The 19,455-nt window shown below is 37.1% G+C and overlaps 2 protein-coding genes across 4 annotated transcripts; one reads left to right on the top strand and one right to left on the bottom strand.

Annotated features, from left to right (window-relative positions):
* Positions 1 to 2: 2 nt before the first annotated feature.
* On the bottom strand, positions 3 to 8,365 carry tial1 (TIA1 cytotoxic granule-associated RNA binding protein-like 1). Of its 3 annotated transcripts, none has more exons than XM_007252249.3 (12): positions 8,173 to 8,362; positions 6,141 to 6,237; positions 5,857 to 5,955; positions 5,693 to 5,747; positions 5,453 to 5,540; positions 4,090 to 4,165; positions 3,612 to 3,741; positions 3,359 to 3,454; positions 3,195 to 3,279; positions 2,560 to 2,695; positions 1,483 to 1,625; positions 3 to 1,274 (listed from the first exon to the last, which is right to left on the bottom strand). In XM_007252249.3, exons 1-12 carry the CDS (start codon positions 8,199 to 8,201, stop codon positions 1,160 to 1,162), a joined length of 1,149 nt encoding a protein of 382 aa, XP_007252311.2. In that variant the 5' UTR covers positions 8,202 to 8,362; the 3' UTR covers positions 3 to 1,159. The 3 variants fall into 3 exon arrangements, with proteins under 3 accessions (XP_007252311.2, XP_007252312.2, XP_049337461.1); XM_007252250.3 differs by having other exon boundaries at positions 3,633 to 3,741; XM_049481504.1 differs by lacking the exons at positions 3 to 1,274; positions 1,483 to 1,625; positions 2,560 to 2,695; positions 3,195 to 3,279; positions 3,359 to 3,454 and having other exon boundaries at positions 3,611 to 3,741; positions 4,058 to 4,165; positions 8,173 to 8,365.
* A 2,245-nt stretch (positions 8,366 to 10,610) lies between these two features.
* Positions 10,611 to 17,791, top strand: bag3 (BCL2 associated athanogene 3). The gene is made up of 4 exons (XM_007252251.4): positions 10,611 to 10,825; positions 15,157 to 15,477; positions 15,849 to 16,241; positions 16,362 to 17,791. The coding sequence occupies exons 1-4, from the start codon at positions 10,634 to 10,636 to the stop codon at positions 17,037 to 17,039; spliced, it is 1,584 nt and encodes a 527-aa protein (XP_007252313.2). The 5' UTR covers positions 10,611 to 10,633; the 3' UTR covers positions 17,040 to 17,791.
* Positions 17,792 to 19,455: the final 1,664 nt, after the last annotated feature.

Raw genomic sequence — 19,455 nt, 5'->3', positions numbered from 1 at the left:
CATTATGTCTAGTCCAATGTTTCATTTATTGACTCATTTACACTTAAAAGAAAATTATCAAATGCTAAATTGCATTCAAACATTTTACCTATTACATTCGATTCTTTAAGCAACCTTAACAATGTGCTTTGAAACATGCATTTCAAAGGCACAAAGTTCCCAGAAAAATACCCAAATCTCATTTCTCTGGCTACTAGAGAAAAATGGCACGCATATTTTCAAAACTGCAAATGGACAAAATGTACTGTGGGCTCTAAAATCAACAATACAACTTTCTACAAGGGTCTTAAAACGTTAAATTGAAAGTTGAAGCGTGACTGAAAATTAAGGCTTATTTGTAATACTGAATCAATTCAGCACGTCAGTCACAGCATGTCAAATCTGCTTAATCCACTACTGAAGAATGCATACTCCCAAAACCATATTCCATACAGTTATCAAAGATTATTTACAATGTCAGCCATAGTGACCCTTTCTCCATGTTGAATGAGAGATATTTCACTGTGTCAGCAAATCATAGCAAAAAGAGAACATCATACACACTGTATCAAACTCTAGGATTCTGAGAGAACTGAGGAGCTAATGTGTGGATTAAATATACACAACTGCACATAGAAATTCATTTACACTTCAACATTTACAAGACACAGGTCCAACGACCTCCAAAAAGTGCCTTTACTTACATGTGTTTACTGAATCAGAACGCTTGTTTTTTTCTTTTTCTTTTAGTAAGTCCGTAATGTGATGAGCTAACACATGATCAGCTATTTGGAAGAGGAAAAAGGAAAGCACTTAAAAAGAATCAGGCTATAGAACGTACAACTTTTTTGCAATGTACCTGTGAACTTCCTGTAATTGGCATCAAGCAAATGTATTTGATACGGGTGGGGGGGAAATGCAGTTTATTTTCTCCAACTCCATTAAAACAAACAAACAACAAAAAAATGCAAATAAATTCAGTTTCCTGCTGAAGGCATTCATCCCATTTGTCTAATCAAAATTTGCTTCTTTATATTTAAGCAAACCCTGATTTGTGTCAGTTCTGTACGTTTTCTGGGGGGAAAAGTCAATGTACTCGTATTAGTCTCTTTATTCCCTCCCAGTGAGAAGAAAGATCTTCCCACAAAGTGACTCAGATGTTGGAAAGTTGTGGACCATTTCACTGCGTCTGGTATCCAGCCATGCCGAAGTTAGCCTGGTTCATCACTGGACCAGGTTGTGCCTGAGAGGGCTGAGTCCCAAATCCTCCCATCCAGGCAGGAGACTGCGACTGTCTGCGATATGAGAAAAAAAGAAAAATGCATTAGACAGAAAGATCAGTTCTTCACAAGTCTTGAAATACTTAGTTGTTAAAATCACAGCAAGTAAAACGTACTATGCACATAACCAGGATAAACAAGCAAGGACAACTAAACCTTCCTTTGTTAAAAGACAGTTTCAGAAAACCACAACAAGATCTAGAAATGGGGTGTGATAACTTACTCCACTCCAAATCCTTGCTGATTCCATGTCTGTCCATACATTCCATAGGATGGTAATTGCCATCCATTTGTCGTCATGTACTGCCCATACTGCTGAGGATTTCCATACACCTGATTCCAATGGCCCCACTGCCCATAATCCACCTAATAAAGAAATGATCACATTTAATTTGGGGAGATTTGGACCACTGCACCAGGTATTCTCCTGCACATCCCAAAGAATTAGGTCTGTTCTCCGGACTCTCCAGGTATCTGACAAACTATACCTCTCTGTAGTAGCAGTACACCACCTCAATACTTTGCAAGCTACCGTTAAACAGGTTCAAACACAAATGAGGCCCCCTGACTTCACCTTTTCCTGTGTTAGTGCCTGCTGTGAGCTCAAAAGTAGTGCATGACAAAGCAAAGTGCAGGGAAGCACACACATTTCTGTGGTTGAATAACAGTTTTGGCTTTTACCAACTGACCAAGTGTACAGGGCTAAGAAAAAAAAGCTAATGCTAGCCTTTCAAGCTACAACCTTTCCAGAGAACTATGATGAAAAATAATCAAGGAATAAACAGTAAGAACCCAGTAAGAAGTGGGCAATGCCATGCCGCTCATGCAAGCTCTTGGGAGGTCACTACTTTCCACAAGGCTGCCATAAAAAAAAGGCCAAAAAAAAAAAACTGCATAATGGGATCCCCCCCAACTAGATTAATATATTCTGCATTTGTTTGAAATTTGGCACCTTATTTTTCTTGTTTTAAACATGAAACTTAACATTGCAAACAAATATAGATAAGAAAAATTACTTTATATTGTAAGATTGTTTAGTTTTATTTTATTACTCCCTATCACCTACTCTTTGTTTCTATCTGTGTGTACTGTATTGATGCTGCTACTGGAACCCTAAAGGGATCAATAAAGTTCTATCTATCTATCTATCTATCTATCTATCTATCTATCTATCTATCTATCTATCTATCTATCTATCTATCTCTATCTATCTCTATCTATCTCTATCTATCTCTCTCTCTCTATATATATATATATATATATATATAAATATAAAACAAAAATAAGAAATTGTACACACTTGTTCAGTTACAGGTTGGACACTTTTGGCCATGTCAGGTGACTCTTTGCCCCAGTAGCACTTAACAATATGGCTTTCGATGGTAGTTCCATTTACTGATACAATGGCATGGGCAGCACTTTCATGGGAGGAAAACCTGTGGGGAAAAAATATTGGATAAGTAATATTTACACTACACTCTAATTAAATTTTGTTTAATAACTTCTTAACCCATATAAAGTTTTACTATTCCAGTGTGTTAAACAGAACAAAATTTTCAGAATGACCACAATTTCAAAGTAACAGAGCTTAGAACTCAAGCCCAGTAAACTCAAGATTTGGCGCCCTCTGATGGAAAAACAGTGTAACAATGTATTAAAAACTGGATCTTCATTAACATTTAAATAATAAAAACCTAATACCTATACAGGTTTAAAGACTGTGTGGCATTGCAGTACTTTAACTTTAAACATAACTTTAAATATTTTACTAAATACAGAATTACTTCTTGAATAGCTTAACCTAAAAAAAATAAAACCACATGACAAACACAAATACAGGAAAGTAACCACACATGGCAAATTAATCAGTAACTGTGGATATGATTACAGGTGTTTTCTTCAATCATATCCATTACATTTAAAAGATAGAAGTACCTGATAAAAGAGTAGCCTTTCTCTGGGAAAACTCTAATTTCCATTATTTGGCCAAAAGGAGAAAATGTCTGTCGTATAAGGTGCTCTGTGAAAAAAGTACAATGTAAGTTACCACAACAACAACCTTACAAGACAAAATAACACGAACACCATATACAACTTACCCGAGAGACCTGACTGGATGCCACCACAATATACAGTGCAATTCTGGGGACTTGACTGGTTCACAACATCTTCAAATCTCAGCTGTTTTGAACTGCCTAACATTTAAAAAATAAAAATTGTCAGCTCCAAGCCTTGCTACTCAAGGGCCACATAATTATACAGTGCCTATCAAATTCATCAAGAAATGCATTATAATTCAACAGAATTCCACACAACTGCATAGTATTTTTGACCTCCACAAATTGGTCTGACCTAGATGCGCGATCTGCTTACTGTCTTGCACGCTTTTAGGGGCTGGGGGCTTCCGAGTGGCCCAGTTGGTCCGGATTTGCCGTCCACCCAACCACTGACCGCCCATGTGCACTATCGCATTCTCCGCATCCTAGAAATGAATAAACATTAAAAGGGGGGGGGGAAGAAAAAATAATTACTTTCTAGCACATCAACAAAAACAAAGCCAACCAAATTCACTGGATATAAAGCTAGTCTTTCAATTTCCTTTCCTTCAATGTAGTAATGAGGTTGTACCTTGGAAAGCCTTGGTAATAGAATAAAACTAAAAACCTCAATGAACCAAACAGACAGGCTGAACTTTTGATTAGTTCTTGCTATGGTAATTAAATTAAAACAACTTCCATTTACATCTAAATAGAATTAAAAGTCATAAAAATGTAATAGTAAACAGAAATAGAAATAACCTTCACTTTGTGTTCCTGAGCTGGAGCCTTACCAGTTTGTTATAGAAGGACACAAATCCATACCCCTTTGATTTCCCTGTTGTCATATCCTTCACCACACGAGCATCCCTGAAAGAACACGGTAAACCATAATAGTCAGTTTACTTATATCCTGGCAGCACTGTAAAGTAAAGAAAAAACACACACACAAACATTACTGTAAAACATTTTACAGTAACCTAAATGATTCATTGAAGTCATTACACTAGCAGTTCTCTACATCTTTTAACTATTAATGAGCTATCAAAAATATATATACACACACATGTTCATGCAACCTACACTACTGTCAGTTTTTAAAAGCTCTTGCTTAATCCTGGTTTTCACTGCATACTGATCCTAGTGTTACATACTAGGTCTTACACTTTCATACCACTAAGAATAAATATACTTAAAAAAAAAACACAAAAATAAATCAATTTGTTTACCATGCATTCCTAATTTCTGCTGTTGTCTCTAATCCTACCAGCAGAGATATATAGAAATATCAAAAGAGAAAAAAAGGAATTAAACGGCATACATGGCCTGTTAACAGATTTCTTTATTTTTCCTGGTCAATTCTTTACCACCATTGTGGAGTTTGGGAAGCTGCAAATTTTGAAAAATTGACATTTTCAGAATTTTAAGAAAATCAAACTATCAACAAAACTAGGCAAACCATAATGAAACATGAAACATTTTACAAGACGTTTTGAAGGACTGTTAAAAACTACTCTACTTCAGGGTTAATATAAAAATACTGCAGTACAAGTATGAAAAGTAAAGAGTGAATAGAAAAAAATCTACATCTGAGTTCCCAGTGTGCACAGTTCCTTGCTGTTAGCCTTCAAGCTCCTGTCCAATCCTATGAGCATTTCTGTAAAATAACCAGAGTGCTATTAACTGACACTCACAGCTAGGGGGGAAAAAAAGAATCTGAAAGATTCAGATTTACATTGACAATTTTAAATTCCATATATTGAACTGATTTAAAATGAAAAAAAATTAAATCCACTCACCATTTCTTCAAACAGGAATGTTTAATGATCCAGATATTCTATTCTAGGACACACCTTGCTTCTGGCACTAACCACGTTTTACTAAAAAACCCGTGTTTTATGACTAAATGTGTCATATCTATGTGAAATATTTACTTAGAATCAATATTTCCTTTGCTGTGTTTGTAACTATCTGTCCTGATTAATAGACAGTGTTATCCTAGGTCATGGTATTTCATACATCACAACTACACATTAATGCAAAAACATTTCCTTGTTTCCATCAAATATCCACTCATACAAACCTCTCTAGCTGTTTATTATTCAAAGAAAAGAACAAATCATCATTTGCAGAAAAACATAACATCTGCAAACTTACGAAATTTTCCCAAAGGGGGCAAATGCAGCTCTGATATCGTCAGTGGTGATCTCAGGACTCAAATCTCCAACAAAAACATGGAAATGATCTGGAAGGAGGAGGAAAAACATATTAATTGCAAGAACTTTTTAAAAGGTTAAATACAGAATCAAATAGGGACCCTTTGTTGCTGTATGTGAAATATATAATTAGTACAAAAACATTGTTTATACAAAGTGTTTAAAAAGAAACAAATCTTACTGGATGTGTCTTTCTTCTGACTGCTTGGAGTTGTTGCCCAATTTACTTTGACTTCCTGCACATAAAAAAATCGTTTTTAAGGTTAAACAGAAGAGTTTTCATATAAAGCAAATCACTAAGAGGGAAAAAACATCTTAAACAATTGACATGGCAAAACAAAGTACCTTTCCAAGAATCTTTCTTCCGTTCATTGCGGCTAGGGCAGCTGCGGCATCCCTGTGTTCAAAGAACTCCACAAAGCAATATGGGTCATTGCTTGTGTGCTGCAGAAAAGAAGGTCCAACAGAGTGTCACTGTTCTGACATTACAAAATAGCATGATTAGCACAATAGGACTTGAAAAAAGCAAAACATTTTCTTAGACTTCATTTAACAGGCAAAGACTTTGTAGGAAACCTAAACTTTAGTTAAAAATGAGTCTTTCAATCAGGGCTATATCCCATTCTTACCTCTGTTATCATTTTACAACTTTTACAGGGGCCAATCTGGGTGAACAACTGGAGTATCAAGTTCTCTGTGACATCCCTAGAGAGGTTCCCCACGTAACTGAAAAACAGAAAACACAGACATCCAGCATATCACAATGCTCAGAATGAGAAGTGAGAATAAAGCTTATTAGTTTAATCAATTCAGCAAAAATCTCAATGAAGCTTGCCTTTATGGCAAACCATTTTTAAATCTCTGTAATGCACTTTTTTACTAGTGGAAGCTCATTTCAGAGATCAGCTGTGATTTTGTATTAGTAAAATCAGATCTATAAAGACATTCTTACTATTCATTTTACCAGGAAGACATACCCTAGATCAAAGTATGACTACTCATACAAGTCATATCCAATCATTTAATTTATCAAAAGCCTTATCTATATGTGCACTTCTATAACAGAAATCTATAATTATTTTCTCCACTGGTAGATACTGTAATTTCAGATATCTATAATGTAATTCTGACAAATTCTATATTTGTACAACTTGAAAAGTTAATTATGGACCAGGTCTTTTTTTTATAGAGATGTGTAAATAACTGAAATTATTCTGGTATCCTGGTGAAAAAAAGTAATTCTAGATGTCTGTAATTGGAGTGTTTACTTGTAAAAATGCTAGAACGTTGATAATGTCATAGATCAGGTAAATATTTTACTAATATCTGAAATGTGAGTTTCTACTGGAAAACAAAAACGTAAATTACAGTTTTTTTTCTCAACAGCAGATTTCTTCACCTTACAACAAACCACACTAAAATGCAAAAAATGAACGTTAAAAAAGTCCAGTATATTTAAGCGAAATACAAAGAGCTTTTAAATCTCTTTATTTTTATTGGTAAAAACTGTCAGTTCGCTGGTGTCAGAAACGGCTTGCCACATTGCCCTTATTGTTCCAGATGAGCGAAAATGACAAAGGAAAGAAAGGCTAGCGTGTCTCTTTCTTTATTAAGCTAGCTAGCTAACTAGTTTGCCACCAATAACGTTACTCTTAAGAAGAAAACTTTTCTGAAAAAGCTAATAAATAACAGTGCCACGCCAAAAGGCAGAAAAATATAGGATAAAAACCCGATGTTAGTAAACCTAAGGCTAGCTGTCTGACAGTCACATTGTTTTCCGTTTAAAAATGCCGGAGAGGGCATTTCTGTAGCTTACAGACGGGCTGCCAACAGTTGTAGCCGTTTCTATAAATAGATCAGAACACTAAAACAATGACAACAAATAACAGAACAAAGTTGGCATTTCGTCGGGAAAATGTCTAGAAGAACAATAACCGTTCGTGTAAAGGGTGCACGGCACTGTAGTCTGTTATTAGGCCTCTGAAATCCAGCAGTGAGCGGCTGTGTGTCAGACAATAGCTAACGTTAAACAAGCGGCTACTGCTAGGCAGCTAAAGCTAGCTAGCTACTTTAGCTATCCCTTTGAAATTATTTGCTAAGCTAAGTTAAATTACTAGTCTATTTCATTGGATACGAGTCCATAATAAATTATAAAATTCTGCTTGTGGAGTTGGTTAATTATGTAACGGTAGACATGTAGCTATGACACCACATACAGCCCTTTATATAACTCAATTTTGTTTCACATAGCTACTCATATAACGTTAACTTACTTTAACTTGGACGGCTAACGGCGGCTAGCTAGCTGCTAGCCCCGCTCACAAGCTAACTATCTATGCAGCTAACGCTAGCTACTTATATTACCCATAGATAAACTGGCTAAGCTAGCTAGCAACCGTTGTTAGCTAGCAAGCAACGAGCTAGCAAACAGAGGTGAGCAGCAGTTCACACATCAGGCAGACAACACAACTCACTGACAACTCTGCACACTATGATTTTCACAGAGTTTAAACAGTTCTAGCCCTGTCCCTGAGCGCACATCTCTGTCTGAGAGGAGAAAAAAGACCCCAGAACAGGTTACGCTCCCGTTAAGTGAACGACTGTGGTTTAGAACACTCCAGTCTAAACGTATAGACAACTATCCCGCTCTAAAGTACTCACAGGGTTTTTGGGTGGCAGTCGTCTTCCATTCTCGGATGTCGTGCTAAGTCTTCGTGTAACCTCTCAACGGCTCCTGTGCCCTGTTATTTTGGTTAAAAGAACGCCAGACCGATTTAAGCTAGTTACTTTCTTTATTGTGTAGAAAATGGCGAAACCCGGCCAGCTAGGAATCCAGCCAACGCGCATGCGCGCAGCATCACGGGGTTGAGCACTGTTGAGCGAGTGCGAGCGCGTTCAAGCCCACAATAGCAAGTAGAGCGTAGCCTCAACACAGCGCAGTATGTGTGTAGACATATATACAGTTTGGGGGGGGGAACACCTAAAAATTATGATTTGTTTTTAATTTAATTGAATTTTTGCTTGAATTTTTGCTCCAGGAGTGGCATAAAGTTATCCTAAAGCATTTTGTAAGATTAGTGGAGAAGAACTTGACAAGATGCATGAAAACTGTGATTAAAACGGATGATTATTTCACCAAATATTCTGAACTCTTAAAACTTAATTAATAAGAACTTTATTATTGCATTATTTGAGGTTTGTAAGTTTTGCATCTTTTTGTTATTTCAGCCATTTCTCATTTTCTGCAAATAAATGCTCTAAATGACAATATTTTTATTTGGAATTTGAGAGAAATATTGTTAGTAGTTTATAGAATAAAACAACAATGCTCATTTTACTCAAACAGAGACCTATAAATAGCAAAATCAGAGAAACTGATTTAAAAAATAAGTTTTCTCTCATTTTTTCCAGAGCTCTATGTGTTTGTGTATGAGGCTTCACAGTAAGATATCCTAATGGAACCAGCAAAAATGTTTTTGTTTTTCTATTATTTTTTTTTATTATTTAATTAGTATGGTTAGGGTGCTTATATATATATATATATATATATATATATATATATATATATATATATATATATATATATATATATATATATATATATACACACACAAAAACAGAAAACAGAAAAATATATAAAAATATATATTCAGCTATAGGGAATGATTCTCCAGTATGTAGCCATGTGCCACTAGTACCAATATTTGATATGCAGAAAATTACAAAGTTTTGGATATATGTGTAAACTAATTGTGCAACAATAAACATTTACAACTATTACTACAACTACTCTAGGCATAGGTCATTGTGTGGGCTATGTGATGAAAATTAAAATGGTAATAATTTGCTTAAGGACATCTATTAGTGATTGTATTTTGAAGTGATTTTATTCCAAATTCCTCTTCTCTTGCTCTATAATTTAATTTTCAGTGGTCATTGCAGATGAGTTTGAGCATAGGAAAATGTATTAATGCAAATCAATAACTTCTTAATGCAAAATGTCTCTAATCATTCCCACGTAGCATTATACAAATATGCAGATTCCTGCACCCTTTTTAGAACATGTGGGGAACTTGATTTACTGAGAGATTAATCCCACATTGGCTTGCTTTAATGTAGTCTATGATCAGGAATTACATGCTAGTTGAAACTAATAAAATACCTCAGCAAATGCATAAGAACATGGAACATAGTCTCATTTTTCTGATGTCCAACACATTTAGTGATTTCCCTAGATTTGACAATTAACATTATGTACATAGCATATGTACACCTCTACTTTACCTCAAGTACATGGTTTGTGTACTTTGTCCACCATGTTGAAAACAGACGGATTGTATCAGATCAGTGTGGAAAAAGGGATGTTACGGGCAATCATTAAACTGGACTAACTTTCCAGGACAGGAAAAGATGACCCCTGCACTGAACAAACATGGTGGCAGTATAGTTCATGCTGTACTGCTGCACTTTTTTCATACACAGTATATCAACCTGTTAACCATAAAATGACCAGAATGATAAGTGTATCATGCTGCCTGTCATTTTTTTGCATTGTAGGCTTGATATAGCTGTGGTGTGGTCTGAATAATTGCTATTAGTCACTTGCTGTTAGTCAGTTGCTTGCATTTGATATACCAGGATTATAGGCAAAAGTTGACACTGTATGTTCTAGAAATGTCTAGAAAATCTAATCTTAATTTTGATAGCATAAGACTCTAAATGCTGAGGAGTGCCCTTCTGTCCTTCCCGTATGTTTTTTTGTCCCTGCCCTTCAAACATCTTTTGTTTCTATACATCTCAAAATATTTTAATATTTTAAATTTTCACATAAGGTTCTATTTTCTTTAGATTCTTCAGCATTGTCTCTAAATTATTTAATATTAAGGATTTTTTGTCATTCAAAATTATTTAATAATATTCTAATCAAATATTATTATTTTTTTTTACATAAGCAGAAGCTTATAGACGTATCCATTCTAAAGGGGTAGGTCAAGCCTCCAAGACTCAGCTGTGTTCAGCCCACTAGAACTTTCTCAGCAGCCCACCAGCTGCTTCGAGAAACCCACCCCCAGTCAGCCGTACGTCATCACATCGGTCCTTTAAAGGATCCGTGTGCGCTGTCATGGCACAATATTCAAGAGCGAGACTACAGCAGAGCATGAAAACACTGTCTCCTGTGGAAGCGATGGCTACGAATGACCCCCTGCCGCCAGGATGGGAGATCAAGATTGACCCTCAGACCGGCTGGCCGTTCTTTGTGGATCACAACAACCGCGTAACGACGTGGAACGACCCGAGACATGACTCTAAGAAGGTAGGATCTGCGGAGAGAGCCGTCGTGGCGCAGTCGCAGAACTGCCATGGAAGAAGTTGCGCTCTCACGTCCCTGTCGCTTCTCTGCTTTGCTTTTTTGCGGAGTGTCAAATAATGTGGCTGACAGGTGGTCTCCGGTGGGCTGGAGGGGGGGAGGCTTTGGTCTTTAGCTAGCTGTTTATTTGCTATTTGCTCTAGTGGACTGGTGGTGGACGTAGGCGTGAATAGTTTTTTAGCATAACTTTGTGTGGGTGATCTGATTTAACTGGCTACATTATTATAGACTGCGTTGATGTCTACATTCCGCTACATACATTATAATAAAAAAGCCTATAGAGAGACTTTTAAATAGCCAGTGGAGATACGTCGTATAGGCTGCTGGAGATACTTCTAAAGGTTCTGAGCTGAGCGGAATTATTAGTTGATTATTACCTTGGTTAGTTGGCTAGTTGAATGACATCAGGCCACATTCCTGAAATAGCGCCTCATATATTCTTTGTAGCTACCAGCTATCACGCTGTGTATAATATTTTAGTGTTATGATCTAAGCCGGCCAGCCTGCTTTTAGTGCGTGTGACGCACTGCAGTTGCATGTAGCCAAGCCTTAAGACTCGGAGTGTTTCAGAGTCTCCATAATGGTTATTTTTAAAGAGGCTGAAGCTCCACACACACACACACGCACAAACACACGCGCACACACACACTGCGTTTGTTCGGGAATATCGCCGCTGGAACTGCGCGCTATCATGTCTGTCCTCTAAAGTTTCCCTTACATGGGATTTGAGACGGATCCACCCTCTCTCTGAGCGCGTCGGTGATGACCAATGAATGGGTCGATACTTGGAAAGGCAGAATCATGGTGATTCAGTTGTTCAATTTCGTCAAAAAAAATTAAATAAAAGGAGAAAAGTCCTACTTTACTTTACTTCACATTATAAGCTGGAAATTCTTCTAAGCTGTTAGGTTGAATCACTCACTATAGGGTGCAGACTGTAGGGCTCGCCAGTTGGTATCTCTCATTAGAAAGATCAACACGTTGCTGTTGGCCAAAGTTAGTGTCACCAAGAATCTGCTGGAAAGACACAGCTGCCAGGAGATAAAATGAGCACAAGGCCGTCTCGGTGTCCACACGTCCATGCCAAAAAGGCAGAGGACACAAGGTCATTCACCTACTTCATTCACTTTAAAGCATTTTCTTTCTTCAGTTTTCTCACCAAACTACATGCTATACTATATACAACTACTTGTAAATGTATCCTAATTTTAGGTTAAACCAAAGCTAAACCAAATATAAGCCTTATTGTGTGGACCGACCAGGTTTAAAGACCTGACCACCTCCACCACCAGCACCACCACAATATCAAAATTTTTGTTTTGATTGCTGTCCCTCCCTGTGTGGGATGAGAGATTGTCTGGGGCCCATACCTCTGATTCACACTGATGAGTAAGGGAGGCCTTTTCTTTCTCATCATAGATCTGCTTAGTGACGCCCACCCCCTCACAAAGTGTATTTTAAGCTCCAGTGTCAACTAAACAGCAACCCATTCAACATACACACATGCACACACATACGCACACATAGAAACACATAACATGAGTCATGTAATATATGTACAGTAGCCTGTATAACTTCTGTATAGCTGTTGAACAGCCTATAGTTGCATGTAAAATGATTTATACTGTGAATGTGCTCTTTGCTCAGCCCTCACCCCATTGTTAAAACAGATTACTGTACATAAGTTGAGTTTAGCTCTAAATTTGTTGACCACACTGGGAAATTTCATACTTGATTTATACCACACTACTTTCACATGGCTTTACTTTAGCACAATTTGCAAAGATCATAAAGCACACTGTAACCATAAATATTTACAACTTTACAACAACCCGAAACTGAAATTAAAAGGCTAACAGCTTGTAAGACATAACACTGCACCATAAATCTTAGAAACTTTAATGCAATACTTACTTAAATTAAATTATTGCAATTTACAATTTACTCCACCTCTGTTCTTCGATAGTATGTCCTTAAATAATAGTTTGAATCATGGAAAATCAATGGAATATTCTGCCTGTGATGAAACGATACTTGTTTTCCTTACGGTCATCAGCGAGGTGATACTTTTGACATTGTGTGTAGGTATTTCACAACATCTAATTATCCTGCACATACCAACGGAGCACTCTCACATCTTACAGGAAAAAACAGGCTTGTGCTTATTATTTATGCTTGTTTTTTACATTTAATTTTGGACAGTCAGCCTGTTTTGTAATTAAATTATAGTCAAACATTTTATCATCTCTCTTCTCATACATTAAAATGCAAAGTTCATTAATAATAAAGGATAAAGTAGGGCCAAGAAAAAAAATGAAAACAGTGAAGAAAGCATTAGAGTGTAGAGTCTTCTATGGATTAAAGCAGCAGTATATTTGTCATAGTGTACAGGATTTCAAAAATATGAAAATTTATAGTATTCTATATAGTGGGTCAGTTTTGTTAATACAGTGATTAGAGTGACTAAATGTTATTTTGGTATTGTGACACACCACCAAAGGGGAACAGGCATATCTTTTCAGGGTAAAATTTATTTGATCTGACTTCAGATTTAAATTTGTTAAATACGAAAAACAATGAGGGATGACTTTTTTACTCAATGATTAAAATTGCTTGTTGATTTGTAAGAGATATTCTGCTAAAGACCCATCAGCCCCGTAAAGGTTCTGCTTTAGCCTACTGTTACTGCTACTGCTGCGAATAATACGCAATAAAATGTATACTTTTATACCATTTGTCAGTAGGGGTTTACCTTAAAATAATTTAAACCAGCTTTACACCTAGTTTAGTGCTTCATTGATTTGTAACAGTGGGCACAGCATCTATATTGCTGCTACTCTGGGTTAAACAAGCTGCTGCTAAGCTAACTTAGGCAGGCAGCAAAACATTGGCGAAAAGTGTAATATTTGTGTTAATACTCACTGTAATATTACTCTACCTTCTAAGCCCTCATGTTTCTTCTTTAACGGTTCTGTATGCTTTTAAAGTACAGGAATGCCTGTTAGATTATTGAAGGGTGTCTCAAAATGCAAATTGCACATCCCGACTGTAGGTGGAGCCCAGGAGTAAGAAATACCAGTGCTCACAGAATGCTGATTTAAAATGGCCATAAAATGCAGCTTTTAAAGCGCAATATATAGGTTGTCTCGTAAAGATAACGCAACAGATGGCATAATTTCTATATTTCTGCGGAATTTGTGGTTAAGATATGTAAAATCTAAAGAAATATTAGATTTGAAATATATTAGAATATTAATATTAGAAATATTGGCTTTGATGTTGACATGAATACATTGAATTGTTTTATTGCTACTGTCAAGCAGAACATTTTTTTGACACAATGTAAATCAAATGTTACTTTTTCCACAATAGAAATGCTACAGAAATGTAAAAAAAAAAATTCTTTGTTTATTTCTGTTAAAAGATTTGTTCCTTCTTCTGTAAAGTTTCCATTTTTGGAGACACATTTGTTGTGTGACCATAACGATTTATATTTTCGATATTATGTAAAAACGCTTTATATAGGGTCAGTTTTGCTTTCACAAAAACTCTGCCATGAATCAAAATATTGTGGCGTCTGTGTGTGTTTGTGTGTGCCAGCTTGTAGTGTGCCTGTGGGGGCGGGTCATGGTAATCCGGGGCCAGCGGGGCATTATGGGGGTATGTTTTGGGTGGGTTAAGGGGACCTACCATCTCTGTGCTGGATAGCTGGGTTGGTGGCGTCAGGGTTGTTTGTGCTGTGTTGGCTATTGGGTTTCGCTCTCCTAGCCTTGTTAAAGGCTATAAGGGAGTGGCAAGCCCGTTAATAAACAGCTGTTGAGTACTTGCAATGAGTCTCATGAGTCCTCCTTCTTCTTCCACACCACAATATTTTTTTTTCATAAGTCAGTATTGACAGCATATTAATAACTATTACTTGCAATTTCTTGTAAAGTAATTTTAGAGGCATTAAACCCTTAAAATAATTGTTTCTCAAGAACAGAGCATTATATTTCTATGTAGGGCTAAATTACTATGTTTCGCATATAAATCGTTAGTTTATTTTAATCGTAGTTAATTTTACAAACGTTTGGAGTTGTACATCTTGAGTGGCTGAAATGAAAAAACTTAAACTTTTGCCACATTGCTAAAACGGTGTAATGTGAGGAAACCTTAGCTTACCTTTCATATTAGGCTTTTGTTAATATCTATCATTTTGCAATAACAATAACTATTCATAGTTTTATTTCATAATACTTCTAATCTTCTAATGCTATGCTACGATTGTTGTGTTGCAGGTCATTCAGCTTTCTTCCAGTAGCCCATGTGCACCTACAGAGTTATCCCCTCAAGACAAGCACAAGACATTTATTCAGGAGATTAAACAGCCAACACTGCGCCAAGGTTACATCCCAATCCCTGTCATCCATGAAAATTTTGAGGCCAGGCCACATCCACTTTCCTATAAGCACCCAATGAACCCGCAAAACTTAAGAGCAGAAGGACGGACTCCATCCCCAACCCCCACGGCACACTGCCGGCCAAGATCTCCAGTGCAGTCCCCATCAGAGATTGATACTCACTGCTTGTCCTGCTCACCTGTTTCACAGGGACCTGAGGTACAGCTCTTGGACTTTTATATGACAACATATGATATTATATTACACATAATGGTATTACAATTAATAATCACACTTAAGCTTGTAATAACATGAAGGTATTAAAATCTGTAAGCATTTATGTAAATATAACTCCTACCACAGTACCTCTGCTCATAACACTTATTACAATGCTTTTGGACACTTTATGCTATTATATTTATGCCATATATACACAACACCTTGCATGAAGATCATAATCCCAATATAGTAAAAATATTAGGATTTATAGTTTTTGTGCTATGATCCTAAAACAGTGATACCTTCTACAGTATAGTATTGGACAACTGCAATAATTTCACTGGCCAATTTCATGTATATTTTGCTTTCAGATTCATCATGTCCACCATCCTTCTCAGGGGACACAGTCTCACACTAACTCCCTTCACCAGCCTTCCAGACCCAGCAGCACAGGCCTCCAGGCAGGCTACATTCCTATTCCTGTCATTCACGAGGGGGCAGGTGGCGTCCCACATACCCAGCTTAACCAGACCGTCCATCCAAAGCGCTTTACCCAGACAGAGTACCAACCCTCCTTTCACTGCCACCAACCAGAGGAGTGGAGCCGTGGCCCTGTGTTTGCCACGCGGGAAAAAATCCCAACCTATCGGGAGCAAGTGCCCATACAACTTGAGCAGAATCGCTCAGCCAGCCCTATCTTACATCCTCATACTGTAAGGGCTCAGGAGCCAGTCAGAGCACAGATCATGAGTGAGAGACCTCAGGTAATGTAGTCTTGAGAATTCTTCATATATGCTTTAGCTATCAAAGTCATCAAGTGTTTCATTTAAATTATTTTTCTGAACGTGTATTCTAGCTAACATGTTGATATATATTGTTTGCAGGCCCAGTCACATTTTGCACATACAGAGATCCCGCCCAAAGTTGAACAGTCATACGAGCAGCCTGTCAGCCCAGCAACGGAGATTCCTATTAGGAGAGTCAGTGAAGCACAGCCGCCTGAAGCACATCCTGTATCACCAACCACACATCAGCCCATACAGGAATTTGAACAGGCACCTATACAACAGTTTGAGCTACAACCTGAGCAACTACCACAACAGATGCCAGAGACTACCAATATCTACATGCAGGTACCTTTGACATCAGAACCTCAAGACGCTACTCCACAACCAGAAGTTTTACCTCCACAAGCTCAGCCTGAAGAAAAGGCAGAGCCATGCTCAGCCCACCCGGGACTGGTAAAAGTACAGGCAATATTGGAGCGGGTGGAGAAACTGGCACAGGATGTGAAGTGTTTTGATGGGAGAAAGAATGATAAAAGATATCTGATGCTGGAGGAGTTTTTGACCAAAGAATTGCTGGCTCTGGACTCAGTAGACCCAGAAGGACGTATAGACGTGCGCCAGGCTCGGCGTGATGGCGTTCGCAGAGTACAAACCATTCTTGAGGAACTAGAGGCCCTCAGTGAAAGCTGCACTGAAACTACTAGCTCAGCTCAGAAAGGAGAGCCTAGCTTGATTGGCCAGGCAGACATGGAGAAGGCCAAGGAGATCTCGTAACCTCAAACCGAAGCCCTACAATGAAAGTACAAAAACAAATCACATCTCCTCAGTCTCCTTCGCCTATTATCACTTGCATGCACAATTAATTTAACTGTTCTGTTGGCTGAAAATGAATATAATTTGTTTACCGAGTGCAATTATGTGTGCTGTTATGTGATGCTGCTGTTGTGGAATTTCACCGTGCAAGTGTCTTGTAGCAGGACCATAGTGGTGACCTTGTAGTGACTTGGTTTCAACCTGAAACTCAGTCTCGAATAAGAGGCCTTTAATAAAATGCAAATGCTTTATTTTTGCTTCTACTTTTGGGAACGCATCTGTTGTTTGCCTTTTGTCATTTTTAACCATGCAGAATGGTTGATAAGGAGATTTTAAAGATTCCAGTCAGAGTACCCATGCTTTATTAGAAGACACTGAATTATCTGAGTTTAGAGATTTCTCGGAACTGAAACCTCTAAACTCAGTCTCCTTAAATATGTATTCTTTGCACTTTGCAAACGTATGGACACTGATCAGAGAAGTTTATGCATCATGGAGTTTTACACAGAATATTGTGATTTTGACATTTGTCAATATCGTTATAAATTGTTGAATGATAAAGAGGATAATGTTATATTTCTACTCTATTTTTTGTGCCAAAACGAACATTTTTACATTTTTCCAATGGTAAAAATGTCCTCCATCTCCATTAATATGTATTCTCCTGTTGAAAAAAATATATATGTATAAATAAAAGATCTGAAAAAAACATATAGACTGTCTCTCTCATACCCCTGTTGTGAGGCTTCGGAACTTTGAAAGCACTGTACTTTCACTTTGAAAGTAAAAGTTAGTACAATATTATTAATATATCAAAAATCTAAAGTATAAAATCTAAATTATAATATTTGTATATATTTGTAATATTATATATACTGTACATAAAACTGTATTATTGAAATGCAATATTAAAAGTCATGACTGCAATAAAATATACTGTAATTCAGTCATACAGTATTATATTTTCATCAATATTTTGCAAAAACAAAATGCTGCAATAATTAGAACTGAACCAGATATAATGAATTGTCTGATTAACATTACTTACTGAATATAAGTTACTGACTAATATTAGGAATTAGACTTGTCAGTTGTATGGTGTAACAACATTAAACAATGCAAAATATGGTAAATATTATGAATGTGTCAGAATTACAAAAAACAAACAAAAATATATACTCAATATGTATACTCAACTAGTTGGTATATAATAATCTGCCCTGTGGCTGATGGAATAGAACTGCTTTTCAAATTTGGGACCTATTTATAAATTAAATAACTTCAATCAAGCCATGTGAGAAAGATTTACTATTTTATTACTGGCTCTCAGAGATGCTCAAACTTCTCAGTTTCACTGTGAAACTACCAAATGTTATTGTGCAGGGAGAAGTTATAAGAATTTGCAGTGAGAAAGTCTCTGTTCTTCTACTCTCCCACTCTCCTCATACCTACAGTACATCCCTTTCCCCAGAAGGTTATATCATCTTCATTAAGGTCAGCAAGGTTCACTTCTCCTTTTGTCTCAACACAACCCAATCCACCTCTTAAAAATGTATCAAAGATGTATTTTTCTCCTCTTCCCAAAGATGGCCTACAGCTTTTCACAACAAAAAAAATCCAACCACCAGTTTGCTAGACCATCAGTCAGTGTGAGAAAACAGCAAATGAATCAGCTGTTTAGACACTCAGAGGACAGTTCGTTCCATCACCTCTGTGCCAAGTCTAGATCAGGGTTGTCCAATCTTCTAATCTACATAGGGTTCTCATTCCAGCCAAGCATAAACACGCCATCAGTTATTTGAAGACTGACCAACTGATTAAAAATGTGGAATCAGGTGTGTTGCTGATTGTTAAGAATGAAAACTGGTAGCCACACCTGACTTTGGAGATAAGCCCAAAAATTCTGGGAACGTGCATGGATAATTCTGCTTTTTGTAAAGTAGTTTTTATTGCACTGGGTTTTTGATGATGCTGTAGGTTTGATCCCCAAGTTTTACAAGCTGCCACTCACTGCTGGTCCCTTAGGCAAGGACCTTAACCCTCACTGCCTACTGGGCACCACAGTAATAACTGCCCACCTGTGCTCACTGTATGTATCTGTATATGCCACATTCCACATTCCATCATAAACAGCCACATCAACCTAGCTGTTAGGTGATATATCTGCCTGTTTGGGTTAAATTTTGATAATCGCATCATAAACAGCCAAAACAACTTAGATGTTAAGGTGTCTAACCTGCATGTTTGGTTTAAATTATACTAACTGGATCATAAATATCCACATCAACCTAGGCGTTAGGTGTTATATCCACAAGCATAAACGACCACAGCAATCACAGCTATCAAGTGAAGAATCTTGTTACCACCATGTACAGTA

Source organism: Astyanax mexicanus, chromosome 7 (assembly GCF_023375975.1).
Source record: "Astyanax mexicanus isolate ESR-SI-001 chromosome 7, AstMex3_surface, whole genome shotgun sequence".
In the NCBI taxonomy this organism is placed as follows: domain Eukaryota; kingdom Metazoa; phylum Chordata; class Actinopteri; order Characiformes; family Acestrorhamphidae; genus Astyanax; species Astyanax mexicanus.
This window is presented reverse-complemented; position numbering and strand designations above follow the sequence as displayed.

Excerpts from the sequence above, each read along its gene's own strand:
- tial1 (XM_007252249.3), bottom strand. The coding sequence starts at position 8,201 with ATGGAAGACGACTGCCACCCAAAAACCCT. Across the intron at positions 1,626-2,559 it reads TCCAACCTGTAACTGAACAA|GTGGATTATGGGCAGTGGGG; the intron begins GTGTGTACAATT and ends TTTCTTTATTAG. Across the intron at positions 1,275-1,482 it reads CAGCAAGGATTTGGAGTGGA|ACAGTCGCAGTCTCCTGCCT; the intron begins GTAAGTTATCAC and ends CTCATATCGCAG.
- bag3 (XM_007252251.4), top strand. The coding sequence starts at position 10,634 with ATGGCACAATATTCAAGAGCGAGACTACAGCAGAGCATGAAAACACTG. Across the intron at positions 10,826-15,156 it reads CGAGACATGACTCTAAGAAG|GTCATTCAGCTTTCTTCCAG; the intron begins GTAGGATCTGCG and ends GTTGTGTTGCAG. Across the intron at positions 15,478-15,848 it reads CTGTTTCACAGGGACCTGAG|ATTCATCATGTCCACCATCC; the intron begins GTACAGCTCTTG and ends TTTTGCTTTCAG.